This window comes from Sinocyclocheilus grahami, unplaced genomic scaffold, assembly GCF_001515645.1.
Source record: "Sinocyclocheilus grahami isolate Dianchi unplaced genomic scaffold, SAMN03320097.WGS_v1.1 scaffold147.1, whole genome shotgun sequence".
Lineage (NCBI taxonomy): Eukaryota > Metazoa > Chordata > Actinopteri > Cypriniformes > Cyprinidae > Sinocyclocheilus > Sinocyclocheilus grahami.
In genome coordinates, this window is record NW_015505326.1 from 1,332,826 (window position 1) to 1,346,440 (window position 13,615).

The 13,615-nt window shown below is 38.4% G+C and overlaps 1 protein-coding gene across 2 annotated transcripts in view; it reads left to right on the top strand.

Moving 5' to 3' along the window:
• il1rapl2 (interleukin 1 receptor accessory protein-like 2) overlaps window positions 1–13,615 on the top strand; it is a 267,837-nt gene that overhangs the window by 250,505 nt on the left and 3,717 nt on the right. For both annotated transcript variants that reach the window (XM_016281153.1, XM_016281154.1), the window contains 4 exons: window positions 5,284–5,413; window positions 9,930–10,075; window positions 11,455–11,595; window positions 12,722–12,892. In XM_016281153.1, the coding sequence (XP_016136639.1) occupies window positions 5,284–5,413; window positions 9,930–10,075; window positions 11,455–11,595; window positions 12,722–12,892 (588 nt within the window). The remainder of the gene's footprint in view (window positions 1–5,283; window positions 5,414–9,929; window positions 10,076–11,454; window positions 11,596–12,721; window positions 12,893–13,615) is intronic.

Below are 13,615 nucleotides of genomic sequence, written 5' to 3' on the forward strand. Positions count from 1 at the left end.
CCCACAACCTTTGGGCTATGAGTCCAACTCTCTAACCATTAGGCCACGACTTCCAACTTCTTCATCAGGTTTGTAGAAATGCAACATTGCATCAGTGTCTCAGCAATGGATGCTCTTCAGTGAATGGGTGCCGTCAGAATGAGAGTCCAAACAGATGATAAAAACATCACAATAATCCACATGTAATCCACAGCACTCCAGTCCATCAGAGCACTCCAGTCCATCAGTTAACATCTGGAGAACCAAAAAGCTGCTTGTTTGTAAGAAACAAATCCATTGAGAGATGTTTTACTTCAAACCATTGTTCCCGACTAAATTGCGAGTCCATGATCCATATAAAGCTGGAATCTCATTCTGCTGGCACCCATTCACTGCAGAGGATCCATTGCTGAGACACTGATGCAATGCTACATTTCTCCAAACCTGATGAAGAAACAAACTCATCCTAATCTTGGATGGTGGGAGGCTGGGCAAGGTTAGCACAACTAAAGATGAAGAATCTAATTTGGGCATAATTAAGGGACACAGAGAATTAATCTCTCCTCACACACTCAAACTGTCCATTAAATCCATCCGGCACTCACTCTCAATGGCGGGTGGTGGACGGAGCTCGCTTCCATCCCCTTGTACTCCATGAGGACTCCCATGGATGGTACAGCTGGCTTGCACACCTGGTCAAACGGGGATACCCCTCAGATGTGATGTGATGTCAGGCATGATCGCTATTCCTGGCATGGGCTCTAATATCATGGCTACGGTGCTGTGTCCATTTGCGGTGGTCTCATGCTGTCTCTCCTCACAGTGGGGTGGTATCGGGCTGGGGTTAGGAGTGGGACTGGCATCGTCATCGACAGGTCTGACGGTGAGGGGCGATCCACAGGACGCCAGCACCCACTCCACAAATTCAGCGAAGCTCCCCGAGGGCCTTCCCCGGACAACTGCTCCTTGGTGGTGGTGTTCAGGCCGGCATGCAGAAATGAGCAGAGGCAGTCATCCGGGAAGCTAGATAGATTCACCAGAAAGAGGAAATCCTCTACATGTTCCTCGAGGGAACAATTCCCTTGTTCAAGGCTGATTAACAAAAAAGAAGGATTGTCAATAGTGAAAAAGAAAAAAGCCTCATTCATCATAATGTAATTACTTCTAGGTCGGGTCTTCTTTCACAAGAGCTGTGTTGCAACATGCACACAAACATGAACACAATGATGAAGGCAATCTTTAATAAATCCACAGGCAGGAAATCCACATAGAGAAAACGGCTACAACACCTCTAGACACAGACAAAACCTGACACCATTGAACAGAAACGGGGTAACTTAAGTATTCAAACAAATGAGGATAATTAACGACACACGCCTGAACTAAAGGACAAAATCAAATCAATAACCATGACAACCAACACAACAGGGAAAATGTGCAAACTGAAACAAAGTCCAAACTAAGTGAGAGTGTGACACCGTCCAAGATTAGGATGAGTTTGTTTCTTAAAAAAGTGAAGTGACATGTGGCTAAGTATGGTGACCCATACTCAGAATTAGTGCTCTGCATTTACCCATCCAAAGTGCACACACACAGCAGTGAACACACACACAGTGAACACACACCCAGAGCAGTGGGCAGCCATTTATGCTGCAGCACCCGGGGGTTCGGTGCCTTGCTCAAGGGCACCTCAGTCGTGGTATTGAAGGTGGGAGAGAGCGCTGTACATTCACTTTGGGCTATGAGTCCAACTCTCTAACCATTAGGCCACGACTTCCGACTTCTTCATCAGGTTTGTAGAAATGCAACATTGCATCAGTGTCTCAGCAATGGATGCTCTTCAGTGAATGGGTGCCGTCAGAATGAGAGTCCAAACAGATGATAAAAACATCACAATAATCCACATGTAATCCACAGCACTCCAGTCCATCAGAGCACTCCAGTCCATCAGTTAACATCTGGAGAACCAAAAAGCTGCTTGTTTGTAAGAAACAAATCCACTGAGAGATGTTTTACTTCAAACCATTGTTCCCGACTAAATTGCGAGTCCATGATCCATATAAAGCTGGAATCTCATTCTGCTGGCACCCATTCACTGCAGAGGATCCATTGCTGAGACACTGATGCAATGCTACATTTCTCCAAACCTGATGAAGAAACAAACTCATCCTAATCTTGGATGGCCTGAGGGTGAGTAAATGTTCAGCTAATTTTCATTTTTAGGTTAAATATTATTTTAAGGACAAATCCCTAAGCCAATTCAGTACAAATAATGAATGTCTCAAAGCAAGTTTCTCCAACAATCCTCCTGTTTGCCATCTGTCAGACACTAATGATGTCAAACAGATACACTTACTTCAAACTCAGGCTATTGCTTAGAACCTGAACTGTTAAACCATTCAAACAAAGAACCATTTATTAACAAAAAAAGAGGAAAATTCTTGATTATTTCACAGCTGCATTGTTTATGACAGATAATGAGCAGAAGACCTGTAACAGCACCTTCTGTAAAGTAAGAAATTACACACTGTGTTTCATATTTGTTCACTTACATTTTGGTTGTTGCTGTTTTTCTCATGCACTATGGGCCCGTAATGTTACAATTAAAGGCAAAATAATAAAAATATTTGAGTGATTATGTCACAATATGGTTGTAGGAAGATGAAGATTCAATGAAGAAGATTGAAATTCAAAAAGAGTCTTTAATAATATCCACAAGTAGATCCAAACACACAAGGCAAGCAAACACAACCATGGCATAGACTACACCAGACAAAGACCAAAGAGAACTGAAGGCTTATATATACACTAAGGAACTAATGAGATAATTAACAGGTGAACAAAATGTAGTCAAACACAGAGACTAAGTCAAACTGCAAACAAGGAAGACAGAACCAAAACACAAGACCAAAATTGAACATAACCCTGACACTACAGTCTCACAGTCTATTTAAAACTCTATGTGAAGACTAGAAATGTGTCATAGATGTTTAGATTAAATGCAAAGTTGACCCTGATCATCCAGGAAGAATTATGTATTTTATGCATGAGAAATCACCTGCATGTCTTCAGTGCTGAATTCGATGTAGCTCAGTCTACAGTGAGCCTCCGACGCTCTGGATCTGATTCCTGGAGCAATGGATAAAGTATTCAGCACTAAACATCGTGGCTGGCCACAGCCTCGTTCATTTGCATCTCCTGATGTTTTCTCTCTCTTAAAAGCTGTAATTGCAGGCAGAGGAAGCTCTTCACTGCTGTGCTGCGAATGCTGCTGAAAGCCCTGAAGGGTTTTTACACATTATCTGCATAGAATCAGCATATGTGAGAATAGTGGATCAGTGCAGTAAACAAAGCAGTATTATTCAGCAGGTAATGGGAGCGAGTTTACCGAATCACTCCTCTCTATGCAGTCAGCACTCAGGTAATTAAAAGCAGAGTGTGAGCATGTTCACACTGCTGATCTCATGAACTGTGTGCTAAGACTGATCATCTGAAGGATTCAGAGCATTAGACACTCGTGTCCGTGTCCAGATCTCTTCATTTAGAGATGACAATGAAGCAGCGTTTCTTTCAGCTGATAGCTTGTGTCGGGTGAGGATTTGAGCACTACTACATCTTACACAGTCATCCTGAGAGCTCCAGTGTGAGTGTGGTTTGAGTGGATGTGGGTGAAAGCGTTCGCTATCTGTGGCCCAAACTAGAGGTGTTTAAAGAGGAAGTCAGTGGAAATCAACCAGCAGCATGCAGCTTCCTCTGGGAAACAGGTCATTGCCCTTTAGCTGTCTGAGAATAATGGATATTTAAAGGCAATGCTTTTTACATAAAGATTGCACCATTCATTATGTAAACATTATGTAAAGTGTCCTTGGGTTTTTGAAAGGTGCTATATAAATATAACAACATTATTATTATTATTATTATTATTAAAATGGTATAAATTGTTCATTTATTTTAAAGCCGAATGAAACCCACATAAATACAAAGATGACATTACCAAGAACTTTATTTAGATTATTTTTTATATTTTGGTTGCACTTTATAATACAGTAATGAGCGTTCGCTATCTGTGGCCCAAACTAGAGGTGTTTAAAGAGGAAGTCAGTGGAAATCAACCAGCAGCATGCAGCTTTCTCTGGGAAACAGGTCATTGCCCTTTAGCTGTCTGAGAATAATGGATATTTAAAGGCAATGCTTTTTACATAAAGATTGCACCATTCATTATGTAAACATTATGTAAAGTGTCCTTGGGTTTTTGAAAGGTGCTATATAAATATAACAACATTATTATTATTATTATTATTATTAAAATGGTATAAATTGTTCATTTATTTTAAAGCCGAATGAAACCCACATAAATACAAAGATGACATTACCAAGAACTTTATTTAGATTATTTTTTATATTTTGGTTGCACTTTATAATACAGTAATAAAATACTCTAGTAATAAATTAGTTTGTAAGTAATTCATAGCTTATGAATTGTAATTTACAAATTATTGTTGTTTAATTATCACAAATGTAAAGAGCGAGATCATATACAGAAGTAATAATAATAATAATTAGTATATAATTAAGCAAATGATGTCTAATAAAGCTAGGTTATTGTCTTTAATTTAGCATTTCCTGTGACCTAATCTAAAGTGAGAGCTATTTACTTCTGATAACCATTAACAGCTTCTTTACTATTGTTTTAGAAACTGTGCATCAGTTAGGTATGGGTAACAAGTGGTTAACAAAGGACAGAAATACATTATCTAATGCTTTACATAATTTAACTTAATTTAACTTTAACATGACAATGAATGAAGAACTCACTATTTGTACATGGCCTTTTAATGTATTAACAAGGTAGAGACCTCAATTTGTAAACTATGAATTAACTATAAACCAATAGTTTACAAATGATTTATAAGTGCTTTTATTTTTGATAACTGTATCGATCGATGCTGTAGTGCTTGTCTGTGAGGATGACAGTGTCCTGTTCTCTGTGCCTCACAATGTGAGTGCCTTTGATTGCTTTTAAAGGAAAGTCTTGGTCTGATTTGAGCGCAGCAGTGCATTAGTCCTGTCAGAGCAGCGTTTTTATGTGTTTACTGCGTTTCTCTCTGATATTCTTCCCTGGAAACACACTTTAAAGTGTTGATTTGTCTGTTGTGTAGAAGGCTTTTGTTTATCCAGGTCATGGGAGGATTTCTGCTCATGTGTATGAGTGAAGAAAGGAGTATTATTTCTGTGATTTTTCGTGCAAGGGCAGATTGGTCTGTTTAATGCTGATTAATGCTCTTTTGTGGTTGTGTTTGGCAGGCATGCGTCTGGTCTTAGACTGCAGGGCTTTCTTCGGCTACAGCGGGGATTCCAGGCCCATCATCTACTGGATGAAGGGAGACAAGTTCGTGGAGGAGCTGGAAGGACACATACGAGAGAGTGAAGTCAGGTACTGTTCGAACCTGATCCTGCTTAACATTAACCTGACCGTGCATGACCTCAGAGTGCTGAAGCTGAAGAACGGCCGGGATTATATAACAGACACTAACAGCCTGCAGGAGAGCGTCTGTGTTGATCACTGACACACAGAGACCTCTAGTGGACAAAACATGTGCTCTCAGTCTGCTGTCATTCCCACACCATCCACCGGAGGACTGCAACATACATGACACAGAGTGTTCAGGTGTGCACTATACATTACTGTGTGCAATACAGTACACTTTAAAAAATGCTGGGTTAAATACAACCCAGTGCTGGGTAAAATAGGTAAAATAACCCAGCATTTTTTAGAGTGTATGATATAGAAAACACTCTACAGTCACAGTGTGGCGCACACCTAAGACACACTGAGGACTGATTATAGATAGATAGTGGTAGACAGATTTATTTATTTATTTATTTGAGACACTAAATTGTCTAAATTATTTTTGAATATACTCAACTTATATTTAATTTATTTAGTTGAACAATTAAAGTAGTAAGTGCTTTCATCAAACATAATATAATTGAATAGAACCAGGGTTATTATACTTAACTAAACTAAAACCAAACAATAAACGCAAACTGAAATAAAATAAAATAGATACAAATTGAAACTTATTTCAGCTACTTTCCGAGGCAACAATTCTCGTTTTCATTTAGTTTAACTTGATGTGCTAAAATAACTCAAACTTGAATAAAATTTAACAATAAAAAAAACGATACTTTAAAACTACTAAAAATGACAAAAACACGGCCCAAAATTACTAAAACTTTAACTACAATTAAAATGGAAAAAACTATTCAAAAACTACAATTGTATCTCAATGATACTAAAATAGCACTGAATATAACATGATAGAAACATAGCTTTTAATCATATGCACTAGAGAACAACACACGGTTCCTTTACAGGGCTCAACGCTAAGGAGTTGTTTTTGACCCATGTAACCTTGTATTTTAATAAATAATCTTAAAGATAAATAAAGAACAAATTAACAAATTGCAAGCAATGGCACAAATAAATACATCAGACTAAAGTTTTAGTTATTTATAAGTTAAAGCAGTGCTGCTTTCATTTCTTTAAGTAGGTCTAAGTGTTGTTATGAACTGCTCCGAGACCCGAAGGCTGAGGATCCAAACGCAGTGTTCATTCAGAGGATAATCCACAATCACAGGCAAAAACCATACGCCAGCTAAACAGTCCAAACAATAACAAGAAACACAGACAAAGAGTAATCCAGAACAACGGCAGAACAAACCAAGACACAGAAAAACAAGAAATAGAAATGCAGTCCACAACACATGCAAGACTTCACCATGAATGACTGAATGATATAAATATATATCATATATATATATATATATATATATATATATATAGGGTGAGCAGTCAGGGTTAATGAGACAAACACTGAGTGCTGATGAGTCCGGGCAAAGGATCATGGGAAATGAAGTCCAAGACTGAGTGACAGCAGTACTTTATGGGATGGAGTGCCCTCTGGTGGTTATCAAGGGCACTCCAGCTGGTGATCGTGACAACAGTAGTATTGAAATACATACTGTATACATTTAATATAGATCAATCCTTATCAAAGCTAAAGAAATTATCCAGTCAAGAGCAAATCTGAGTGTTTCTGTTTTGTTTTGTTTTTAAGACACCAGACAGCAGCAGTGATATTAAGCTGCTGTCACTTTAAGACCAAATGCACGGCTCTGCCACACATTAGATTTTCTCCCCGCTGTTTACGGTCATTTAAGATGTTTTATCTGAACACCCTTAAAGGGATAGTTCACCCAAAAATGAAAATGTGATGTTTACACCCAGGGCATCCAAGATGTAGGTGACTTTGTTTCTTCAGTAGAACATAAACTGAGATTTTTAAGTCAAACCGTTGCAGTCTGTCAGTCTTATAATGGAAGTGAATGGGAATCAGGGCTGTGAGAGTCAAAAAAACATACACAAACAAAACCAAATTAAACCCTGCGGCTCGTAACGATACATTGAGGTCTTTAGACACGAAACGATCGGTCTGTGCAAGAAACTGAACAGTATTTATATCATTTTTTGAACGTGCTCAGGATGCGCTCAGGACAGTTCAGACATTGCAGTGCATCAGAGGTAAAAAAAAGTTATATAAATACTGTTCAGTTTCTTGCACAGACCGATCGTTTCGTGTCTTTACACATCAATGTATCGTCACGAGCCGCAGGGTTTAATTTTGTTTTGTTTGTATATGTGTTTTTACTCTCAAAGATGTGATTCCTATCCACTTCCATTATAAGACTGACAGACTGCAACGGTTTGAGTTAAAAATCTTCGTTTGTGTTCTACTGAAGAAACAAAGTCACCTACATCTTGGATGCCCTGGGGGTAAGCAGATAAACATCAAATTTTCATTTTTGGGTGAACTATCCCTTTAAGACTGTGCTTACGAGGACATATGCCAAAACGGGCACTAATCTGGCTTAATGTTGTGTGTATGAGACACAATAAGACACAAAAGACAGCCGTCTTATTATTGGTGTCTCCGTATGGCTTTTCCTTGTTATGGTGACTGTATACACACATGCTGATGGATGATGTTCACTCCACCACCATCTACAGGAGAAGATGTGACTCTGAATTTCCTTGTTTTCTGAGGAACTTCTTTTCTAATAGGGAGATTTGAGTTACGTTGCCATATTATAGTGTGGCTAGAAACTTCAGTGATGTGTTGCCCGTTGAAAGCGTTCCGGTCTTTGGTGTTTTGCGAGTGTCTGTTATTTCAATAGTTTTTGATGTGTTCCAAACCTGAATCATTGCTGGTTCAGGTTTGTCTGCTTCAGGCTGATACTGTGATTCATTATTTAGGGTATTAAACTGATAATTGTGGTGTCACCTGCATACGTTATGATTGACTGTGCCCCAGTGCACAAAGCAAGGTCCATAAAGTTGACTTGCCGCACAGAGCCCTGACCCTAACCCCATCCAACACCTTTGCGCTGAACTTGAACGGAGATTGTGAGCCAGGCCTTCTGGACTACTTCTAATTTACTCATTCCAAATTAAGTTATGAATGAGCTGAAGAGAGTTTTTCCAAACATTACACAAACAGATGGTCTGAAGTAATTCTGCATCTAATCCCAGTGTGACACACCATTAAACCCAGCAGGAACCAGATCTCCAGCAGCAGAACAGGGCTGACTCATTCTCACATTAACATCAGCTGAATATGGACACACACACACACACACACTTACTCTCTCTCACACACACACACACACACACACACACACACACACACACACACACACACACTCTCTCTCTCTCTCTCTCTCTCTCACACTCACACACACATACATTCATGTTCATCATTCATAGATGCTTTTCTTTTAAACTTGTATTTATCAAATGGAGTAAATTATAATACTATTTCACAAATATTTCTGTTGGTACTCTATTTGAAACAATTAAATTCAACATTAGAGAGACATCTTTCTGAAACATTAAAATAATAAATTGTTTTCCCCCTAAGCATTTGAAAGATTTTCTGTAAGTTTTGAGTTGTGTTTACAGTACAGTTATCTCTATATACAGTAAAACAATTCATGTTTATGGTGTGTCCCCATTTAGAGCGCTGGATACTATAACTGTGTCACTCATGTTGAGGGGAACAAATGTCGAACAGTTTCTTGTATTTATTGTAACTTTAGTACGTTTTAAAGGATGATATTTAAAAAGATTGAAATCATTGTTTAATGTACATATGTATATTGTTTATTTATATTATTTATATAAATAATCATAAAATATCAGTACAGTATAAATCATATTTTTTTCTACATGTTTGATTCGGACAACATGAAGCATGCTGGGAATGTTTTAATAGGACTGATATCGTATGGATGCTTCACCTCTCTTCATTTGTATAGTTGATAGTTCTCAATGAAAATTCATTCAGCTGTCATTTAAAAAAAATTTATATCTGAAATACAGAAGCTGTTTGGTCCCAGTGTTGTTTTGTGGAAGTTTGACTTCTTGACTTCATCCTCAACTCAAGAGCCTTAAAAATATTGTGAGAAATGAAAGTCTGGAAACATTCAGACTGAAATATAAAACATGTTTGTTCAGTCTATTTATTAAAGCTTTTATATTTTATATTATGTTTCATTCAGATCTTGTGTACATTTGGCCTGTAGAAGAACATTAATTGACATTTAAATCAATGTTCCATTTATTTGGCATGCTCAATTCAATATAGAGTAAAAATATCTCAACCCTTGGCTGTTTGTCAAAGAATGAGTCAAGAAGGAGACGTTACAAACTGCTGCTGATGTTCTGATTCATTAGACACACTAGGAACAGAACAGCATGATGGGATTCAGAATCTGCACAGCATGCTCTGTTTTATCCTGGCAAGTGTATCATTAACATATGTGTCTTTCTGCAGAAACGGTCTGAGTAGCATGAAAGTGTGCTGATCTGAACATGTGTGTGTGTTCAGGGTGGTGCGAGAGTTTCTGGGGGAGAAGGAGGTGGAGCTGTCGCTGATCTTTGACGCTGTGGAGGAGACAGACATGGGCAACTACACCTGTACCGTGGAGAACCACATCGGCCGAGGCAGCGGCAGCGCCATCCTGCAGAAGAAAGGTGAAGTGATGCTCAGCTGGATGGAGATGTGTTTCATCATCTCTCTCTTCTCCTGACTCCTCATCCTAAAACTACCAAAGCAGCATTAGCTGGACGTGTTCTCTGTGTGTGAGAACAGACACCAACACAGCTGAACTCTCTCACTCACATAACAGCTGTTATAAACCAGGAGCTTCACACACTGAGCACATATATTATTCTGCTGACATGGGTGAATAGAACAGGTCAAAGTGAACTAAAAGTTCCCCCCTCAGTAGAAATCGCGGTCCTAGATCAGACCGAAAGGCCACTTTAGCGCCTGCGATTAAAGGGGCAGGGGCTCGAAACCCCCGATTATTATCAATGTTGAAAACATTGTGGAAACCATTACACTAGCATTTAATAGTTTGGGGTCAGCAAGCTTAAACTAATACTTTAATTAAGAAAGGATGCATTAAATCAAGAGCGACAGTAAAGACATTTATAGTGTTACAGATAAACTTTCGCTTAGTAAAAAAGTACCTGAAAAAAGTATCACTGTTTCCACAACAAATAGATAGATAGATAGACAGACAGACAGAGAGGGAGGCAGGCAGACAGGCAGGCAGACAGACAGACAGACAGACAGACAGACAGACAGACAGACACACAGAGAGAGAGAGGCAGGCAGGCAGGCAGACAGACAGACAGACAGACAGACAGACAGACAGACAGACAGACAGAGACAGAGAGACAGACAGGCAGACAGAGACAGACAGACAGACAGACAGACAGACAGACAGACAGACAGACAGAGAGGCAGACAGGCAGGCAGAGAGATAGAAAAATAGATAGATAGACAGACAGAGAAACCGACAGACAGACAGAGAGGCAGAGAGAGAGACAGACAGACAGACAGACAGGCAGATAGATAGATAGATAGATAGATAGATAGATAGATAGATAGATAGATAGATAGATAGATAGATAGATAGATAGATAGATAGATAGATAGATAGATAGATAGATAGATAGATAGATAGATAGACAGACAGAGAGATAGACAGACAGACTGACAGATAGACAGAGAGATAGACAGATAGATAGATAGATAGATGGATGGATGGATGGATGGACAGACAGACAGACAGACAGACAGATAGATAGACAGACAGACAGACAGACAGATAGATTAAAATGAAGCAAAAAATATATGAAGCTGCTTAACTACTGAAATTTAAAGTTTGCATCCATTGTGAAATATATTACAACAGAAAACTGTATAACCTGTAAAAAAAAAAATTACTGTTTTTACTGTTTGTGATCAATTAAAATGTCATATATTTTGCTCATGCTCGCATCTTTTTTCTGCGTCCATGACTGTAAAGCTGTGATGATTGTGTGTCTGTGTTCTCATGCAGACATGTACAGGCTGGAGCTGGTTGGTGGTCTGGGTGCCATCATGCTGATATTGGGGATCTTCACAGCCATCTATAAGTGCTATAATGTGGAGATCATGCTGTGCTATCGACAACACTTCGGCAGCGACGAGGCAGATGATGGTACGTAATAACAACTTTAACAATAATAATAAGAATTTATTTTTCTAATTGGAAATATTGTAGGTGCAACATCTAGTTCATGACATGCAGCTGTTGGTTTTTTTCTACTGTAATGATGGATTGGGGTCCTGAACAGATGACTCTTAATAGCAGAAGTGCAAAAACAAGGCCTTAATGCAATGCATTCTTTTTACCCTACAAATATGCATAAAATACATATGTCATAACATAAAAAGTTACCTATATAAACACCATAATAAATGCAGTTCAGTATATATACAATGTATTATTTTACATCTCATTACTTTCACATCAACCATATCAATGTTATTCTCATATTTTCCTTAGGGTTACTTTTTATTAAGTTACTCTTCTATTCAATTCAGTTCATGCTTATTTGTGTAGCGCTTTTTCAGGTTATAAATCGTTGCAAAGCAGCTTCACAGAAAATGAAAGTTTTAGGAGTTTTAGGATATTTAGGAGTAGCTTATCAGTGATGTCGAGGTGATGTCCATATAAGTAAAAATCATGCAGTTAGTTAATGACATGCATTCAAACAAATGATGAAAACGATTAACAGCAATGATTATATGTTGGGATCAAACTTATAGGAAACTTTGGTAGTTTTGTATGTTGTTCAGGGTTGAGGTCAGGTCATCTGAGGTCCTCGGAGAGGTTCTTCTACATATTTCTTTTATATATTCTTTTACATTACCCTTATCAACTCATTCATTTACATTACTCCAAATGTTTCAACTGCAAGTAACACTCCTTTGTTTTTGTTTTATTATTATTTAATCAACAACCAAGTGTTGTAATGCAAAATGCTTTTAGTAATACTTATTTCAAAACACATTCAAATGTTTATAATCCAAACCGATTTCATAAGAAGGTCACATATGTAACCCGATTGCCTGAGAAGACGCTGTGTCCTGGTGTTGAAGCTGTGGGAACACTTCTGTGTGACTGCTGTCTGAAGCACGTGTGGAAACACATCAGTCTTGATTGGCTAAACATGTTTTATGACATTCAGAGACAGACATTTTATGACAATAATAATTCATGTATATTGTATAATATGTTGAAAGGATTAACCTGTGTAATACAACATATCTGTTCCCTACAGACAACAAGGAATATGACGCCTACCTGTCTTACACCAAAGTGGACTTTGAGTCGGTGGAGCGTGAGATGAGCGAGGAGGAGCTGTTTGCTCTGGAGATCTTACCTGACGTTCTGGAGAAACACTACGGATATAAACTCTTCATCCCGCACCGGGACCTCATTCCCAGCAGCAGTAAGAACAACACCTGACATTCACATGCTCACATGGAGCAAAACAAACAGCAGTATTGATATGTGTTCATGATATGTAAGTGTATTTTTAATCAGAGTGCAAATAGCCCGTCTTGTTAGCAGAGGCTATTAACCTTACAGAAGACACCCCTTAAAGGGGACATTGGATGCCCATTTTCCATAAGTTGGTATGACTCTTTAGCAGGCCCGGACTAATTATCGGGATAATTTATATTATTGCCTGTCATGTACCAAAGTGATTATTGCCGAGTTTGACATTCAAAAATAAATTGCACTGCGATTGTCGAATTAAATTAAATTAAATTACAACAAGAACATATTGCCCTAATGTAATACTTTGAATTTAAAGGGGTCATATGATGTTGCTAAAAAGAACATTATTTGGTGTAATGAAATGTTTATGCGGTTTAAGGTTCAAAAAACACATTATTTTCCACATACTGTACATTGTTTTCCCTCTATGCCCACCTTTCTGAAACGCGTCGATTTTTACAAAGCTCATCGGTCTGAAAAGCGAGGTGTGCTGTGATTGGCCAGCTATCCAGTGCGTTGTCATTGGCCGAATACCTCAAGCGTGTGACATAAATGTTACGCCCCTTACCAAGTTCAGGAAACTTTCCTCCATAAAATGCGCTGCACACATCTGAATATTTGGGTTGAACTATTCTGGAACAGTGTTGTAAATACAACTTAACCACTGATT